Source organism: Lampetra planeri, chromosome 4, assembly GCF_965212315.1.
Source record: "Lampetra planeri chromosome 4, kcLamPlan1.2.h2, whole genome shotgun sequence".
NCBI classification, from domain to species: domain Eukaryota; kingdom Metazoa; phylum Chordata; class Hyperoartia; order Petromyzontiformes; family Petromyzontidae; genus Lampetra; species Lampetra planeri.
In genome coordinates, this window is record NC_136110.1 from 21,316,858 (window position 1) to 21,332,110 (window position 15,253).

Here is a 15,253-nt window from a genome sequence, read left to right on the forward strand (position 1 = left end):
GAGAACTGCAGTGACACGACCACAATTATATGATAGCTGGTGCCAAACTGTGCCACATGCCCTCCAGCCTGGCCTTCTGGGAGCATCGGTGCATCTTCCAACCTGAAAATGACCTGAAGACGTACCGATAAAGTTATTTTATCCAAAATAAAGTTTTTTTTGTTGGGTTAGATTGCCTAAATATCAATGTGTCGTTAAACCCGCCACCACCCGACACAGCCAATTAGTGTTTGTCACGTAAACAGAACGTGCCAATTCGATACTAGTTCAGCACACCGGCATGTTGGAGAGTAACCCCACAACACTTACAATTCGAGTATGATGTTTTGCTGGTGATTACAACAACGACGGTTCCACCTGAAGACAGAAGCTTGTGTTTCCTCCGAAACGTCGTGATTTTATTTATCTGTTTTCTTTTTTAACCTACGTGACTTTACCGAAGAAACCAAAGAGTATGATTTCAACACCCTTCATCCGGTGATTAGCCAGAATATTTAAGTTTTTCTTCCGATTCCGCTCCGGGAAATACTCACGTAATCTGAATGCGAAAGGGTTAACTACGAGTTGAATGCTACCTGCCCTCTGACTGCCCCCCCCCACCCGTCACCAGACACCGTGAGGCTCAGGAGCGGAACGAGCCTTCGGCCGATGAGACCAGGCCCCTGCTCTCCGAGACTCCACGCTGAGCCACGATGGATGGGCAGAGAGAGAGGGAGGGAGTGGACGCGTGTGGAGGCGGGCAACGGGGAAACGCTTCCACTGCGGGCAGAACGCTGGGACAAGCAGGAAACACGAATGTCGGAGAGTCGGGCCTTTCCGAATGTGTATGAAATGCAGTCGTGAAAAAGAGTGGAGCCATGGATTTTTTGTTTTACTCTGCGCATACCTCCACTAGCTTCAGTCAATCTCAAGTCCGTTTTCTGTACAAGTGAGACTTAAGGGAAATACGGTCGTGGTGAAGCGTTTGCTCATCCCTCCAAAGCGATTTGATGAAATAGAGTTATTGTTGCACCGTCACTTGTATTGCTTCTCGTACATTTTTCTGCAGTTTGCTGAATTGCGTTTACTCAGTTTGCCTACACAGTTAATTAACGTATCAATTACATATAGTTTGTATAAATAGTAAACGTGGAATGCTATTAGTCACATATCATGTGAATGTGAGAGTATTTTATTTATGAATTGAGGTATCGTTAAATGCCCCATTTCGCGAAAATATGCGCAGAACTTGTTACTGTCCTACTTTCCCTGCCTCCTTAACAGTTCAGTTGCATGTTCATTCTCGGCGAGTTTAACGTTTTTTTTTTAAACCTATGGCTCCACTCTATTTTTCACGGTGGCCACTTCACCATCGAAGGCCCAGGAAGACTCGAGAAATAACAAGCGCTTGTGTTTTCTGATTTTTACAGCACTTTTATCGCTCAATCATGCCGTATCAGAGATGTTGTAGTTTTGTAACAGAGGAATAATTATAGTCGTGGTTTATCACGAGTGTGGCCAAGAAGGTGGTGCGTGGGTGTGTTGTGTCTTTGGTATTTGGAATGGGTGTGTGCACGTCCAGCCGTCTTTAGCATATGCCCGTTTTGCTGTGCACTTGAGGTGCTAGGGTGGTGAGATGTTAACTACTTCGCCTGGTATACAGGTCATGGGTTCGATCCTGACCCTAACGCCTGTATATTTGGAGTGTGCGTGTTCTCCCCGTGATTGTGTGTATTTTTCTCCGGGTCCTCCGGTTTTTCCCTCCACATTTAAAAACATGCGTTTAAGTGATAAGCCACTTTGCCGAGCTATCATTGGTGGCCAGGTCGATTCTGATAAAGAGCTAGAAAGCTCAGTGGGCCTTTCCCAGTAAAATAAAACGTTCATTTTTTTCTTCCTCCCGTTCACGTTCGATCGCTATAGGCTCCATTGCCGTTACGTTTAGAGAAATTATCAGAAGTTAATCGGCTTTCACGTACTTAAGCAATCCAGGTTGTGTCGTGGGCTATCCAACACTAGCTTGAATCTTTGTTTCTGAGAAAACACAGACTTTATAGTGCTTGTCACGCAGCTCATGACAGCACCGGTGAGATGTCACTGTTGAATCACTACGTGCCCTACGATGAATCGTGGATGCTGCCGTAGTTCAGTGGGTAGTGCAACTGGGCTTGGCAACCTCGACGTTGCCGGTTCAATCGTCCGGCACGGCGGTTCAAACGATGAGACAACTTAATTAACCCCGCCTCTGTCCACCCAGCGGTATTAATGGATGCACCAGTCGGCCCAGGCCACGTGTGGTGGGGTAAAGTGTGGGTACTGCCACGTCTTCAAAGACGTCTGGCCAAGACACCCACTTGAGCGTCCCTCGATCCTTGAGGCCAGCTGTGGCATGAGCAAGATCCCGTATGGCTGTCCTCCTCGCTAACGTGAAGTGTAATATGTCAATGTGGTAATGTCACGAGAGCCGCGTTAGGAACGGTAACTTTAGAGTAATTACCCAGAAGCTTCAAACAGCCCAAGGCACGCGTCCTTGGTTACGTGTACCCGAGACCCATATTTTGGGTTGCGTGTCCCTTCGTAAACACCAAACCGTTTGTCCGCAGATATGTTTACAAATATTTTAGTCGTCGGTTATTTAACTGGGTATGGCCCCCACTGAGCTACATTACGAGAACCCGGTTCAAGCTCAAGGTTGTGTGTTAACCCGGTTAGAGATCATTGGATAAGCTTACAAGGCACTGCGTTGTTTGCTTAGCTGTGCGTCTCGATACAAACACGTAAGCGTTTGATAAATCTAAATTATATTACTCTATTCAACATTTTTGGGAAAGGGACGTCTGTTAATAGTACGCTTTACTTTTTTATTCAATCAGAATCTTTATCCTGAAGGAATCCGATGAGCTATGAGGCACTTTTTTTTACAGATGTCCAGAAGGGGGCGGGTCAGAAAGTTACAACAACAAACAATACAACAACACGGAGTGCAAATTATAGGAAAAGTAAGCAAGTCACTGAAAATAAATCTAAGGATGTAACTAGAAATTGCAAAAGTACATAAATTACTGCGGATTTTTGTAACACGAAATGCAATCTTGGGCAAGGCAACAATAACAAAAACTGTCCCAAACCACGCACATTTAGATGTGACTATCGGTACACAGGCAAGGATCAAAGTAAACAAAATTACATTTTCAACTGTGGGTTGTATCCAGAACTAATCTTTCTCCAGGATATTTTGTTCAATGAAGATTTACGAAACTAAGGGGGAGGTAACAAGGTTGTTTCAAACCGTTACAACGGCAAAGGCTTTGTCACCTACTCCAATTCTTGTTCTTGTGGGATAGTTAAAAGGCAATTAGCCTGACGCCTTGGGTTTCACAGGGGTTTATGTAAATATACTGCATCGCAGATTTGCCAATAAGGATATCATTAAAATCGTGGCACTCAAACTTGTATAGGTTCAAAAACACATTGCCTATGACCTTAGCCTTAATTTCTCAACGGACGGCTCTTCGAAACTCTTGGACGATTTCGTATTAAAAATGATCTTGCATGACGCCGGAGTAGCCGTAGAGCCTTGCACAAAAGCCTTACACAAGCAACTTCCAGGTCAAATGTGCTCTGCATTGCAAAATAATGTTCAGCCCTGTCGCCGCCGCTCCACTGATGCATGAAGGGGCCCTCCCAGTGCCGTCTCGGGCGTGCAGATTGCTTGACCATACTTCTCCACACTGGTCGGTGTGGGATTGTGGTGCAGTGGGGAGCGAGGAAGGGGTTTGGGGCCAGAACCCAGAACCAGTTCAGATATCGGTTGCTACTAATATTCGCAGGGGCCAGGAATTAAACTCTTGAATTTTTTTTGCAGTGCACGTAACACGGCTTAACGATGCGGTGTGTTTTATCCACTCCACATTTTAATTGAGCAAAAAATATCTATTGATTTGATTTGGGCTTTTTTTTCGTTGGCAATTGAGCGGTTGTCTGCAAAAAATGGTGAGATCCACCGGTGAAGCCGAGAAACACTTGACGTTTCGAAGGTGTATAAATGAAAATGGTTATTACAAAAAAAATCCTCGGCATATTTTGTGGCAGCGGGGCATCAGAAGTGCTGACGATCTCTTAAATCGGTGCAGCTGCTATGCAAAGCAAACAATTGACCGTACATTTAAAATGTGGCACCCATTCTTTCGTTGGTCACCATGCGTGTCTGCTTCTTTTTCTCTTTTGTAATTGTGTCTTTACCCGTGGTATTGTACGGCCTCTAAACGCTTCGCATCGCGTGAACGTGATACGAAGTCGTTGTGCGCGCCGAGTTTTTAAGGGTGTTAACGACACGTAATACCTACCTCATAGAATGTTAGATTTATAAAGGGGTATTCGATATTTTCACGTGGTTTATGATGTAAAGCATTGATTAGACGGTGGTCGGGTACAATGAAGTGTGTTGGTTTGTGTCGGTCGGTATCTGGCTTCGCACACATACATCTGCTGCTGCAACTAAATTAAACTTCAGTATGCATAGCACCAAGCTAAACTCGGCAGTCCTGAACTGTACTACGTTAAAAAGCACATTAAATATGTCCATGAGATCAAACAGAAGCACGAGTAGAGTGATTTATTGCATAAATAAAAAAAATGGGACGATGCAACACAAACCGAGAATGAATGAGTGAAATACAACACCGGACACCCCCCAACAAATGGGGGGGGGGCAGTGTTACTCGCATTGAATGAATGTCCACGTGCACTATTGAGAGCAGGTGGCTCGTGAAGCGAAGCCACACATGGGGAGCGATTTGGTGAGGTGCAATGCAAAGTCGTGTACACAGACACGTTATTTGTACTGGAACCCGCGATGCTAAAACTCAACGTTTAACCTACTCACGCCGGCTTGTGCCCGCCCTCAGTCGGACATATTTGCGGAATACACCACGCCGCCGTTGACCCTGGCCATTGACCGAGCAACCCAACGTTCCTACCAGCTCCCTCCGCAGGAATGTGTTTTGTACTGGAACCCACGATGCTATGAAGCTCTTTCGCAGGTGCCCAGCACCAAAGCTGATAGGCAATGGCCGGCAATCAGAGGTGATATACTTGTAGATATAAATTAAACAATTGCATATTATCAACCAGGGAACGGTCGCCGACCTTTCAAATCTTCATTAGCCCGGTGCATTGGGAGGGGTTTGCAGGCCTGGTTCATGTCACTCATGACGAATGTAAGCCATGGCCAGAGATTGAACTTGGGCACCAGGTCGATAGCGCTGTGTGATCTACTGCCCCATTGCTCGCACCTTAAATGTAATTTGCATTACGGATAATTGTATACTCGTCTTACATCGAACAAATATGAATATAAGTCCGTTTCAGTATCTCTTGCCACATTGCAATTTTGCAGAATGCCAGTAAAATGTTTTAAAGTCTCACCCGTGTATATCATTCAAGAAGTCGTATCAATTACAATTCGTCGGTATAGCCTAGATCTAAGGGAAACATTAATTTCAACCACAGCCGAAGGATTGTAATCTACAGCAAACGTACACTAAATGGATATTGTCTGTATATTTTCCATAGTCAGTTTGCAGTACATCTATGTATTATTTTAAGTAAACCACAAGATATAGGTCACAGTATTCATAAAAACATGCTCGAATTATCTAAGAGCAGGAACCTGTTTTATTGTTTACACAACAAAAAACCCAACTGGTATATATTGACTTTGCCTATGTACCCTGGGCTGTCTGACACGAGTTTAAAGCTTCATTAATTAAAAGGAACTGACATTACACCTCTGCGTACCATTATAACAATGTCGTAACATCGCCTCCATGCATTGTAATACAGTACAAATTATGCCTGATCACAACTTTAAAGTTGTTTTTCTCATGAACAATTCTTCAAACTTGTGAGAAAGCTCAGGACATAGCCTAGGTACGTGTCAACAAGGACTGCTCGTAATTATGGGACCCTTTCTCCAGTATGCCACGGTGGCGAGATGTTAATTACCTTGCCTGTTGTATAGGTCGTGGGTTCAATCCCAACCCTCATGCCTGGATATTTGGGGTTAGCATGTTCTCCCCGTGGTCGCGTGGCTGTTTCTCTGGGTCCTCCAGGTTTTCCCCTCTACATTTAGAAACATGCGTTTAGAGTATTTGGCTGCTGTACAGTTCCACATGATAAGCCACTTCGTTGAGCTATCATTTGTGGCCAGGTCGCTTCTGAAAAATAGCTATATAGCTCAGTGGGCCTTTGCTGGTAAAATAAAAGTAGTTAATAGTATCAAGACATAAAATCATAAAATAAAAAATCGATTTACCCTTGCTGCTGTACAGGAGTATTTATACTGGTGAAAGGGGGTCCTGATAGCTATAATTGCTTAACCCCAGCTATGAATGCTTTGGTGTTTGCTTACTCCTTGTAACTGCTCGCCTTTGGGCGGCCTTTGGACATAAAAGGGGCTGCCGCCAGTGCAGACCCAACCAGTTGCATGGAGAGTGCATACATTATCAACGCATATTTGTTTGAGTTTTTTTTACCACATGCACGCGTGGTTAATGCAGACTTGATGCCTTGTGATTAGTGTCCGCGGGACTTTGCCGTGCTTACTCGTTGCACCTCTTTAAAATGTGTGGGCCTTTCCATGACATATATATCCAACATGCACAATGAATAAACGTCAGTGCAGGCCTCTGCATCACATTACAGGCAGCCACCGGCTTTAGTGGCTGGGAATGACAAAACAGATGATATTTTTAAATGTACTCATGCCAATATTTTACCCAAGAAGATCTTAACCACTATGGACATTTTACAGGAGGGTCCTCCATTGGGATGTTTGGCCAGTTCCATAAATGATTGAGTGGCATGTAGGGAAAAAACCACCAGAAAACCAACAGGGAATGTTATACAAGGATATAAAACACTGCCAACTCCTGACGATCTCACAGCCCCAAGCCAACAACACCTGGAAAACCCTGATGTAGTCCATCCATGTCAAATATTAACCAGGCTCAACTCTATTCAGCTCCCAAGATATGAGAAGCATAGAAGCATTGAAGTTGATTGGGTCATATTTGTTCCCACTCGCTGGGGGCACAGCTCAATTAAAAAATGCAGCAGAGTTTCCAATCATCGCCATCATCACCACTACTCTAGTGGAGGTAAGAGGAGTACAGCAAAACCTTGGATCGCGAGCATAATTCGTTCCGGAAACGTGTTTGTAATCCAAAGCACTCGTATATCAGTTGTGATCACGTGACACTCGGCAGACAAAGCGTATACGTACTACTCGTATTGCAAGACCTCGCTCGTTTATCAAATTAATATTTATTTTAAAAAAATTACTCGCCTTGCAAAACACTTGCAGACCAAGTTACTCGCAATCCAAGGTTTTACTGTACAACCTCGCGAGACTGCACCACGTGATCGTTGCCACGTGGTGAGGCAGATCCCCACCGTGGAACCACACATCTGGTCTCGGGGTCATGCGCACATCGTTACGTTATAAAGACCAATCGACACAAGTCAACACCGACATGCATTTAACACGAAAAGCCATCGCACACATTGCTACCTGCTGCTAAACGTAAAAGATTTCGGTCTCACTTAAAGCTATGCATTTTGTAACACGATTAAGTAACTTGCGTACCATTACCGTTGTCCGAGTGTCGTTAAAACGGATTTATTATTCATTAACGTTAACCAGTTACAAATGTATACGTTCTGCTCGAGACGGCTCAGCTCCACGTGCTACACAATTGTCTATTCCGTGCTGTGACCGAACCAAAACGTTAAAACCACCGTTGCAAAATGCAAAAGTGTAACTACCGCATTAATATTTCTGAGCCCCAAAGACCGATGTTCAAGGATACCCCACTGCTTTGGAACGCATATCACGGGACCCAGCATGCTCTCCCTTAGCCGGCGTGCGAAACCCAAGGCTCACAACGCACACGAAGCACAAGCTCAGGTAACAAAAAGGCACCTCTCGCATGCCAGACTTGCGGGGTTTGCATAGTTTCCAGCCACTAAAGCGACAACTCCGGTTACTTGTAAAAGCCCATTCGCCCAACGAGTTCGTCATTCGCATTAATGAAAGGCTTCTTGTAGTCTGGGGGTGAGCTGCTTGACCGTAGAAGCCCACGGAGCCATCACTTCCGACTGCCGTTGTTGAGTTTCTTCATCCCTTTGAGGCTCGACAGCAGATCCGCGATGAACCCCTGCAATGAGGCACATTAGTTTCTACGTCCGCGCGAGCACGAGACGGCTGTGTCGTGATTTCATATTAGTTATCAGTTCCAGTCATTGTCTGCGGCTTCCTTGTGCCCCTGGGGGGCATCAACATATCGAATAGCAAGGTGGCACTTACCTCTGGGCTCCATAGTATAGATTTCTGGGTGCGATCGTGTAAATATAAATGCATCGTTAAACCCGCCACCACCCGATATAGCCAATTAGTAAGGTTTGTCACGTAAACAAAACATGCCTATTCGTTACTAGTTCAGCACACCGGTGTGTTGGGGAGTAAACTCACAACATTTACCATTGGAGTACGCAAATGTAACCCAAAAACCTCACGGATATTGTTCGCAAAAGGCTACGTTTAAACTCACCTCTGGGCTGTTGGCGCATGCCTGTAAGATTTCCTGGAATGGCATAAAAAATATATTCATAAAAAACGTGAATTTGGCTTTTTTTACAAGAACAGTGCACGTGAACACTTGTCAATATTGACTGCTAATTCTGTATGCGAGTCCATTGAAACAAAAAATATATCCACGCTCATACTTTTTAAGGAGCTTCCTTGTCAGTCATGAATCCCAACATAAACTGCACATCTCTATGATGGGGGCCTGCCTATCCAAGGATAGGCTGAAAGAAACTTGTCCATCGTTTCAACTGCCGCACCAGATCAAATAGTGGTTGCTCGTAAAGTGTGATAAAGACAGCATTAATAGCTGTTGTATTTATTATGCTGTTGTATTTATTATGCTGTTGTATTTATTATGCTGTTGTATTTATTATGCTCGTTTACCCAGGAAAGCCTGAGTCGCGTGACTCTTTTTCAGGAGGGTCCTGACAAGTTATAGGGGCGATGAAGACGTCACACCATGACGCCAGCTCACATGATCTTTAACGTCCACTATGATGCACACGCCACGTAGCATTTCAACTATAAAGTAGAGTATTAATGAGGGCCGCCACTAGGCCATGTGACCACCGTAGTTAGTTAGTGGTGGTTTGCTGAGCATTACTGGTAGTAGTAATTCAAGTAGTTGTTGTTACTCCAATGAGCTCACCCGTAGCTGCTCCGCCCTCTCCTCATCCGTGTTGAGCTCCAGGAGATGGTCGATGTCAATTTCCAGCTCTGGCATCTCTTCCTCCTGCAGCGCACACAGGAGGAAAGCCTCATTGAGTCGCGAGTCCTTTGTTAGGAAAGTATTGCCCCCCTGGGGTGTTTTGCGAATTCCGTTTTACCTTTACCTCCTACAAAGTGAGACACTGCATGGAAAATGCAGTGTCTGAAAGGCAAGAGTGGCTTAAGTAGTTTATAAATTTGCACGTCACTTCATTGAGCTATAATTTGTGGCCAGGTCGCTTCCGAAAACGAGTTATATAGCTTGGTGGGTCTTGCCTGTTAAAATAAAAATGGTTTCAAGAGTTTAATAGTTTATGATCAATATGTGTGAAATTTGAGTGGGGTTTTTCCAGGCACTCCAGTGGATTTTTCTGCACTGCCCCCTCCACCACTCACAACTGAATATGGTCAGAATACAATTCAACACAGGCAAAAACGAGGTTACCGAGGCACCCATTAAACTCGCTGAACTTATCAAGGCTCCGCTCAACAAAGCCCTACGTAAGATAATCAAATGCCACATATTTCATAACAAGCGAAGTATCATGGCGCCTTTACTAGGGTCTCGTGATAATATTGCCTGGGTGATTATGAAATGGGGCAATTGACCAGATACGATAATTTTGACATCGACGATACACACGTTCCATCTTGTGTGTAAAAATCTGTGATTTCTGATTCATGTGCAACGCTCTTTGTGATTTCTTCGTAAAAAAAATACTGCAGTCACTTTCAATGCAATATGAACCACGAGGCCATAAAAAAGAAGTGAACAGTGGACTAAGTGTTGACATTGAAGTAACAAGTGACGTTATGATGGAGGGGGGCATAGATACAGCCGTAATAAGCACTGCAAACACATTAACTGGGGCTGTAAAGCTTTTCAAGGAAGCCATGGCCAATCCAAAGTGGGGTGGATTACAACACTTGCCACTTCGAGCGCAAGGGTCATTTAAAAGCCCGATATACAACCACGTCAGTTGCATGGCGAATTGTACGTCCAATCGCGTGAGAAAATCTATCGTGAATGTTTCATGAAGTAATCACGCAGACTTGCATCGTACCTACTCCGAACACGTTTAAGGTTGAAAGATCATGACATATTAAGACGGTGTTTTGTAAATATTCACCCCAGCCACAATGATCAGAGTTTGATTGTCGGTTACGGCTGACACAAGTGGCGAGTGATATCTAAATCAATTCCTTTCAATTTCACACCGACTGGCTTGGTGATCTACGTTCAAACACCACCCCTATGACCGACACAGCCTCGGAAGGCTTTCATCCAGTGCTGGATTTACAAAAGGGTTGTGAATGATTGTCAAATATTTGCTAAATTATATTTTGGCTCGAGGGGTGACATTAACCCATCACACGCAACATATACGAATCGCAAAGGACGGTTCTTAAACGGTAAATATGATGCGTGTATCATGATCTGGAGTATCGAATCTTTCTTGATCCATTCCACATGAAGTTTGTTTTGAAATGTTTGCATCGGAACGCAACAAAACTCAGCACCGTAATGAGAAGCAGTGAACCACGGTTGCACTTTAACCCAGAATGGCCACACAAAGTCATACAATCCATGCATTCAATTATTCAACTTCCAAACTGCTCTCAAAGAAATGCTCACACGGTAAGAGTTTTTATGGATTCTAAGTCAATACTGCTCTCATTCACTTCAACAGGGTTACATACAATTACTTGCCATGTTTCCGCTGCTCGTGTTAATGTCTCCACATAGACAAACGTTTACAAAGAGCCCAAGTTATACAAATACGTGTAATTCATGTAAGTGCAGCTGTGGATCTCCAAAAAATATGCAAGACCTTGGTGTATTTTACTTGACTTCGATTTGCTATTGAGACACAAATCAATTAGTCTTACATTTACATCGAATCAGGCTTACCGTAAGTAAATTGTAGCCAGCTGACTTTGAGATGCGCATGCCATTTATTGTGAAAATTCCGTCACAGTTCCTATGATCACTGTTTCATTGCTTTCATGGCTTATTTTGGTGATTTCGAAAAGTGTATTGGTTTAGCCATGTTTGTTTGTTGTAGTACAGAGTTAGACTGATGGCCTTAATCTAAGTTGTCTTGTGGTTGTTGTTGGTTGTTTGACTTGCATCCAACTGGGATTTTTGCACACAGCGTTGGTGTACGGTGATTTTTTTCTGCAATGTTTTGCTGTCTTTTCTTGTATTTTCTGTTTGTACTTAGTCACATAGTCACTTTAAGATGTTTTTTGTTCATGTTTTTGTTTGTTGCGGTTGCACCCGATTCACGAGCCGAATGGCTCACAGGGCTATACCTAATAAATGAACTTGAACTTTGTACGTCTCTAAATTTAAACACAGCCACTGGCGTATTTGTCAAAAGCACCGCCGTTCGGCAGTAAAGCGGAGGTTAAAGATACCGAGATTATTTGCATGTGCAGGCCACTGCGTGTAGCCACGGAATAGCCCAATTGTGTAGCTTGTATAAGACCTGTAAAGGAATGATGAAGTGCACCATAACTGGCCATCTAGTCTTCACTTGTATAGCGTCGTAATGAATGGGCTACCCTTCTCAATGAAATTATCGGTGACAATTGATTTTTATAAGTCCAAAATGTATACGGTTCTTTAACCGGTATAAAAATTGAACATAGTAATTAAGTGTACAATTTGCCATGCCACTGTCTTTGTGAACTGAGGGGAAATAATATAAGGCTTTAAAAGGGCTCACCCCACATTAATTGCGGGGAACTGATACATTTATATATCCATCAAGGTTCTTAAAAACAATGGCGGAGCCAGGATTTTCAGGTAGGGGGGGCAACCCCTCCAGCAATGAAAAATGATAGAGGAGTTGTTAGTCAGTAAGGACTTGTCCCTTGCTTTTTATTCGACGCGTGTGCGGCGATGGCGCTGCCATCGATCGAGGGTCGAATTCGAACCGCGTTGTGTGATTGGCATCACGCTCGCTGAAGGTGTTGATGCCTTCAGGGAAGTCGTTTACTGTATACGCAACTGCGCACAACGAGTCACTTATAACCGCTTTGCCGTTACTTATTGCCAATTATGGACTCAGACTATTGTCCTATCATCTCATAGAGGCCCTGGCACGTTATAATATGCTACACAGTGGCAGTAGGGGTCGCAAAATGCCGATTTATTACTAATAAACCCCAATGATCCGATGGAAATTAGGGATTTCGATTTGATCATGGGTGGGGTGGGGGGGCACGTGCCACCCCACCGGCTCCGCCAGTGCTTAATATCTTCTGATCGCCAACTGCTCGGCACTCCCAGGTCTAAGGTTGCGCGCTCTTTTGGTGCTCGGGCTTTTGTTAGCGTGGCCCCCAAGCTATGGAACGCCTTGCCACTTGAAATCAGAGTCGGTAGATATAATTAAGTCTGCTTTGACAACCCATCTCTTTAAAGTGGCATTCCCTCTTTAGTTTTGGTCGGTTGCCCCTGGTTCTGTTTTGTTTCCTGCGCATTGGGATCCTAGGCTGGAATGCGAATTACAATTTTTTTGGCTCATCAGCCGATGGGCCTGCGTTTTATAACTCGGAGCAACTGTTTATGTATTTTGTTTACGGTAAAGAAACAGACACAAGTACTTTATTCACAAAAAAAAGACATTTACGAGTACACACACAGTCTTCAGGCACAAAAACAAAGACCCCCTATGAATACAGCTTTTCGCAATCGATTTGGGACACGTGCTGTTAGCGAACACCTGTGATGACCGGCAGGTCCCACAAGGAAGTGGGGAGGCCAACACCACGCGCTCACCGTTTGGACACCGCACCAGGTAATAATTTGAGACCGAGTCGACCTAGGGGAGGGCCAGATCTGGTTCAGATATACTCTGTTACCAACGTTGGCCTTGAACGGGAATCTTAACTCGGCGCAGTGCGCTAACAACTGTGCCACCGCTCCCCAAAATGCAGACACAAGGATACGCACGAACACTCATTATCGTGATACAGTACCTGCAAAAAACCCAAGAGGCACACGTAGAAAGGCACACACACAAGCTGGACAGTCACACAGATGACCACATCAACTGTTTAAACGACAGTCGAGACGACTGGTGTTGTTAGCGAGCACCTATGGGGCCGTCCATAAATAACGTCACGCGGTTTTTGACCCCCCCCCCTTAGTCACACGACGTCACAAAGTCAGACCCCCCCTCAAATATGACGTCACAAAGCTCTGCCCCCCCCCAAAAAAAATATATAAAACATGCTTCAAATGGTTTTAAACTATTGTCATTTTAGTGCGTATTTAATGTGGCGCTGCACTCTGATCTTGTTGGAGAAAACATGTATTAAAAAGTATATTTAATGAAGTAGAACGTGTTGTCTATATTTATTTAAAGTTGCGCATTGTTACGTGACGTCATATTTCTCAAACTCCCCCCCCCCCTCGTCACGCATCGTCACAAGAGCCGAATGGCTCAGATGGATATACCAAATGAATGAAATTGAAACTGTATATTTGGAGTTTGCGTGTCTCACTCTTACCGTGGTCGGCGTTTTCCCCTCCACAATTAAAATTTACATCGCCACGCGTTCACAGTATTTGGGCTGCTATACATTTCCACATGGCGATAAACCGCTTCGCTGAGCTATCATTTGTGGCCAGGTCGCTTCTGAAAGAGATAACTGGCTCCAGTGGCCCTTTTAAATTAACCTTACTTTAAAAATAACGGTTTAGTGAATTAAACAGGGGGCGTGGGGGGGGTGTCACAAGACATTTGGACCCACCCCCTTGTACTAAGCATCGCTCATTCCCGGCCTTAACCAACAACTAACAATCTAAATTTGAAGTTTTCGTGACTGCAGGGATGCATACTCTTTGGTTCTTTCGGTTTGTCAGTTTGGGTAAAGTCACGTAGGTATGAAATAAATTAAATTACTGATTCAATTCATTTAATTTATTTTATGTTATACTTACGTGATGATTTCTTTCATACCTACGTGATTATTTATTTCATTTTATACCTACGTGATTATTTATTTTTTACCTACGTGATGATTTATTTTCTTTTATACCTACGTGATGATTTGTTTCATTTTTTACCTACGTGATGATTTATTTTTTACCTACGTGATGATTTATTTTATTTTACACCTACGTGACGATTTATTTATTTATTTACCTATGTGATGATTTATTTTCTTTTATACCTACGTGTTTATTTATTTTATACCTACGTTATTATTTATTTTACTTTATACCCACGTAACTTTACCCAAACTAACAAACACCGCAACAAAAAAAAATGTGACGGTCACACTGGGTTTGTGTAACCGCACACTTCACCACTGTCGCGGTCATTGTGTACGGCGGTGCCCCCCGCCCCAACACCGGTGGTGGACTGTGTTGGTTGGGCAGGTGAAGCGCATGGCGAGCGAGACTCACGGGGCAGGCGTAGAGCTGCGTGAGCCTCTCGTCCACCCAGCCCTCCAGGTCGAGGCGGCGCTGCAGCTCGCGCCGGTTGTACTTCACCGTCACCTTGCCCTGCCTGCGGCCCGGCGCGCCTGCCCCGGCATCCTCCTCCTCCTCACCCTCGCACTCGCCTTCCTCTTCAGCGCCCGCCTCGAAGCACACGCGAGTCCCGCTGCTCTCCGACATCGTTTGTCGCCGCTCTTCGTCCTCTCTGTGTCAAACGCCAACGCCGCCGCCGCTGCCTCCGTGCGTCTCTTACCTCCTCCTCGGGCTCGCACCTGCGAGGTGAACCGATGGTGTGACGTCATCACGCACGCTTGCGTGGCCGACGTCACGCGCTACGCTCAGCGTTGGGGGACGCACGCAGCGCGGGTGACGTCACGACGCAACCCAGGTACGTTGCAGGCGAGGGATCGCCCTGCGCTTACGGTGACGTAATCGCGCGCGCTGCGTGGTGACGTCACGCG

General features: G+C 44.7%; 2 protein-coding genes across 4 annotated transcripts in view; one reads left to right on the forward strand and one right to left on the reverse strand.

The window, feature by feature from the left end:
* LOC144717822 (MFS-type transporter SLC18B1-like) overlaps positions 1–5,403 on the forward strand; it is a 28,722-nt gene extending 23,319 nt beyond the window's left edge. For all 3 annotated transcript variants that reach the window (XM_078593502.1, XM_078593500.1, XM_078593501.1), the window contains one exon: positions 611–5,403. In XM_078593502.1, coding sequence (XP_078449628.1) covers positions 611–686 — 76 coding nt within the window. In that variant the 3' untranslated portion in view covers positions 687–5,403. The remainder of the gene's footprint in view (positions 1–610) is intronic.
* On the reverse strand, positions 4,580–15,090 carry LOC144717823 (protein phosphatase 1 regulatory subunit 14B-like). Its single transcript, XM_078593505.1, has 4 exons — positions 14,760–15,090; positions 9,279–9,362; positions 8,592–8,624; positions 4,580–8,198 (listed from the first exon to the last, which is right to left on the reverse strand). The coding sequence occupies exons 1-4, from the start codon at positions 14,970–14,972 to the stop codon at positions 8,130–8,132; spliced, it is 399 nt and encodes a 132-aa protein (XP_078449631.1). The 5' UTR covers positions 14,973–15,090; the 3' UTR covers positions 4,580–8,129.
* Between the last annotated feature and the right edge of the window lie 163 nt (positions 15,091–15,253).

Coding starts and splice junctions, on each gene's coding strand:
- LOC144717823 (XM_078593505.1), bottom strand. CDS start 14,972: ATGTCGGAGAGCAGCGGGACTCGCGTGTGCTTCGAGGCGGGCGCTGAA. Junction 8,625..9,278: donor AGAGGGCGGAGCAGCTACGG/GTGAGCTCATTG, acceptor ATGCCATTCCAG/GAAATCTTACAGGCATGCGC. Junction 8,199..8,591: donor CATGCGCCAACAGCCCAGAG/GTGAGTTTAAAC, acceptor GCCTCATTGCAG/GGGTTCATCGCGGATCTGCT.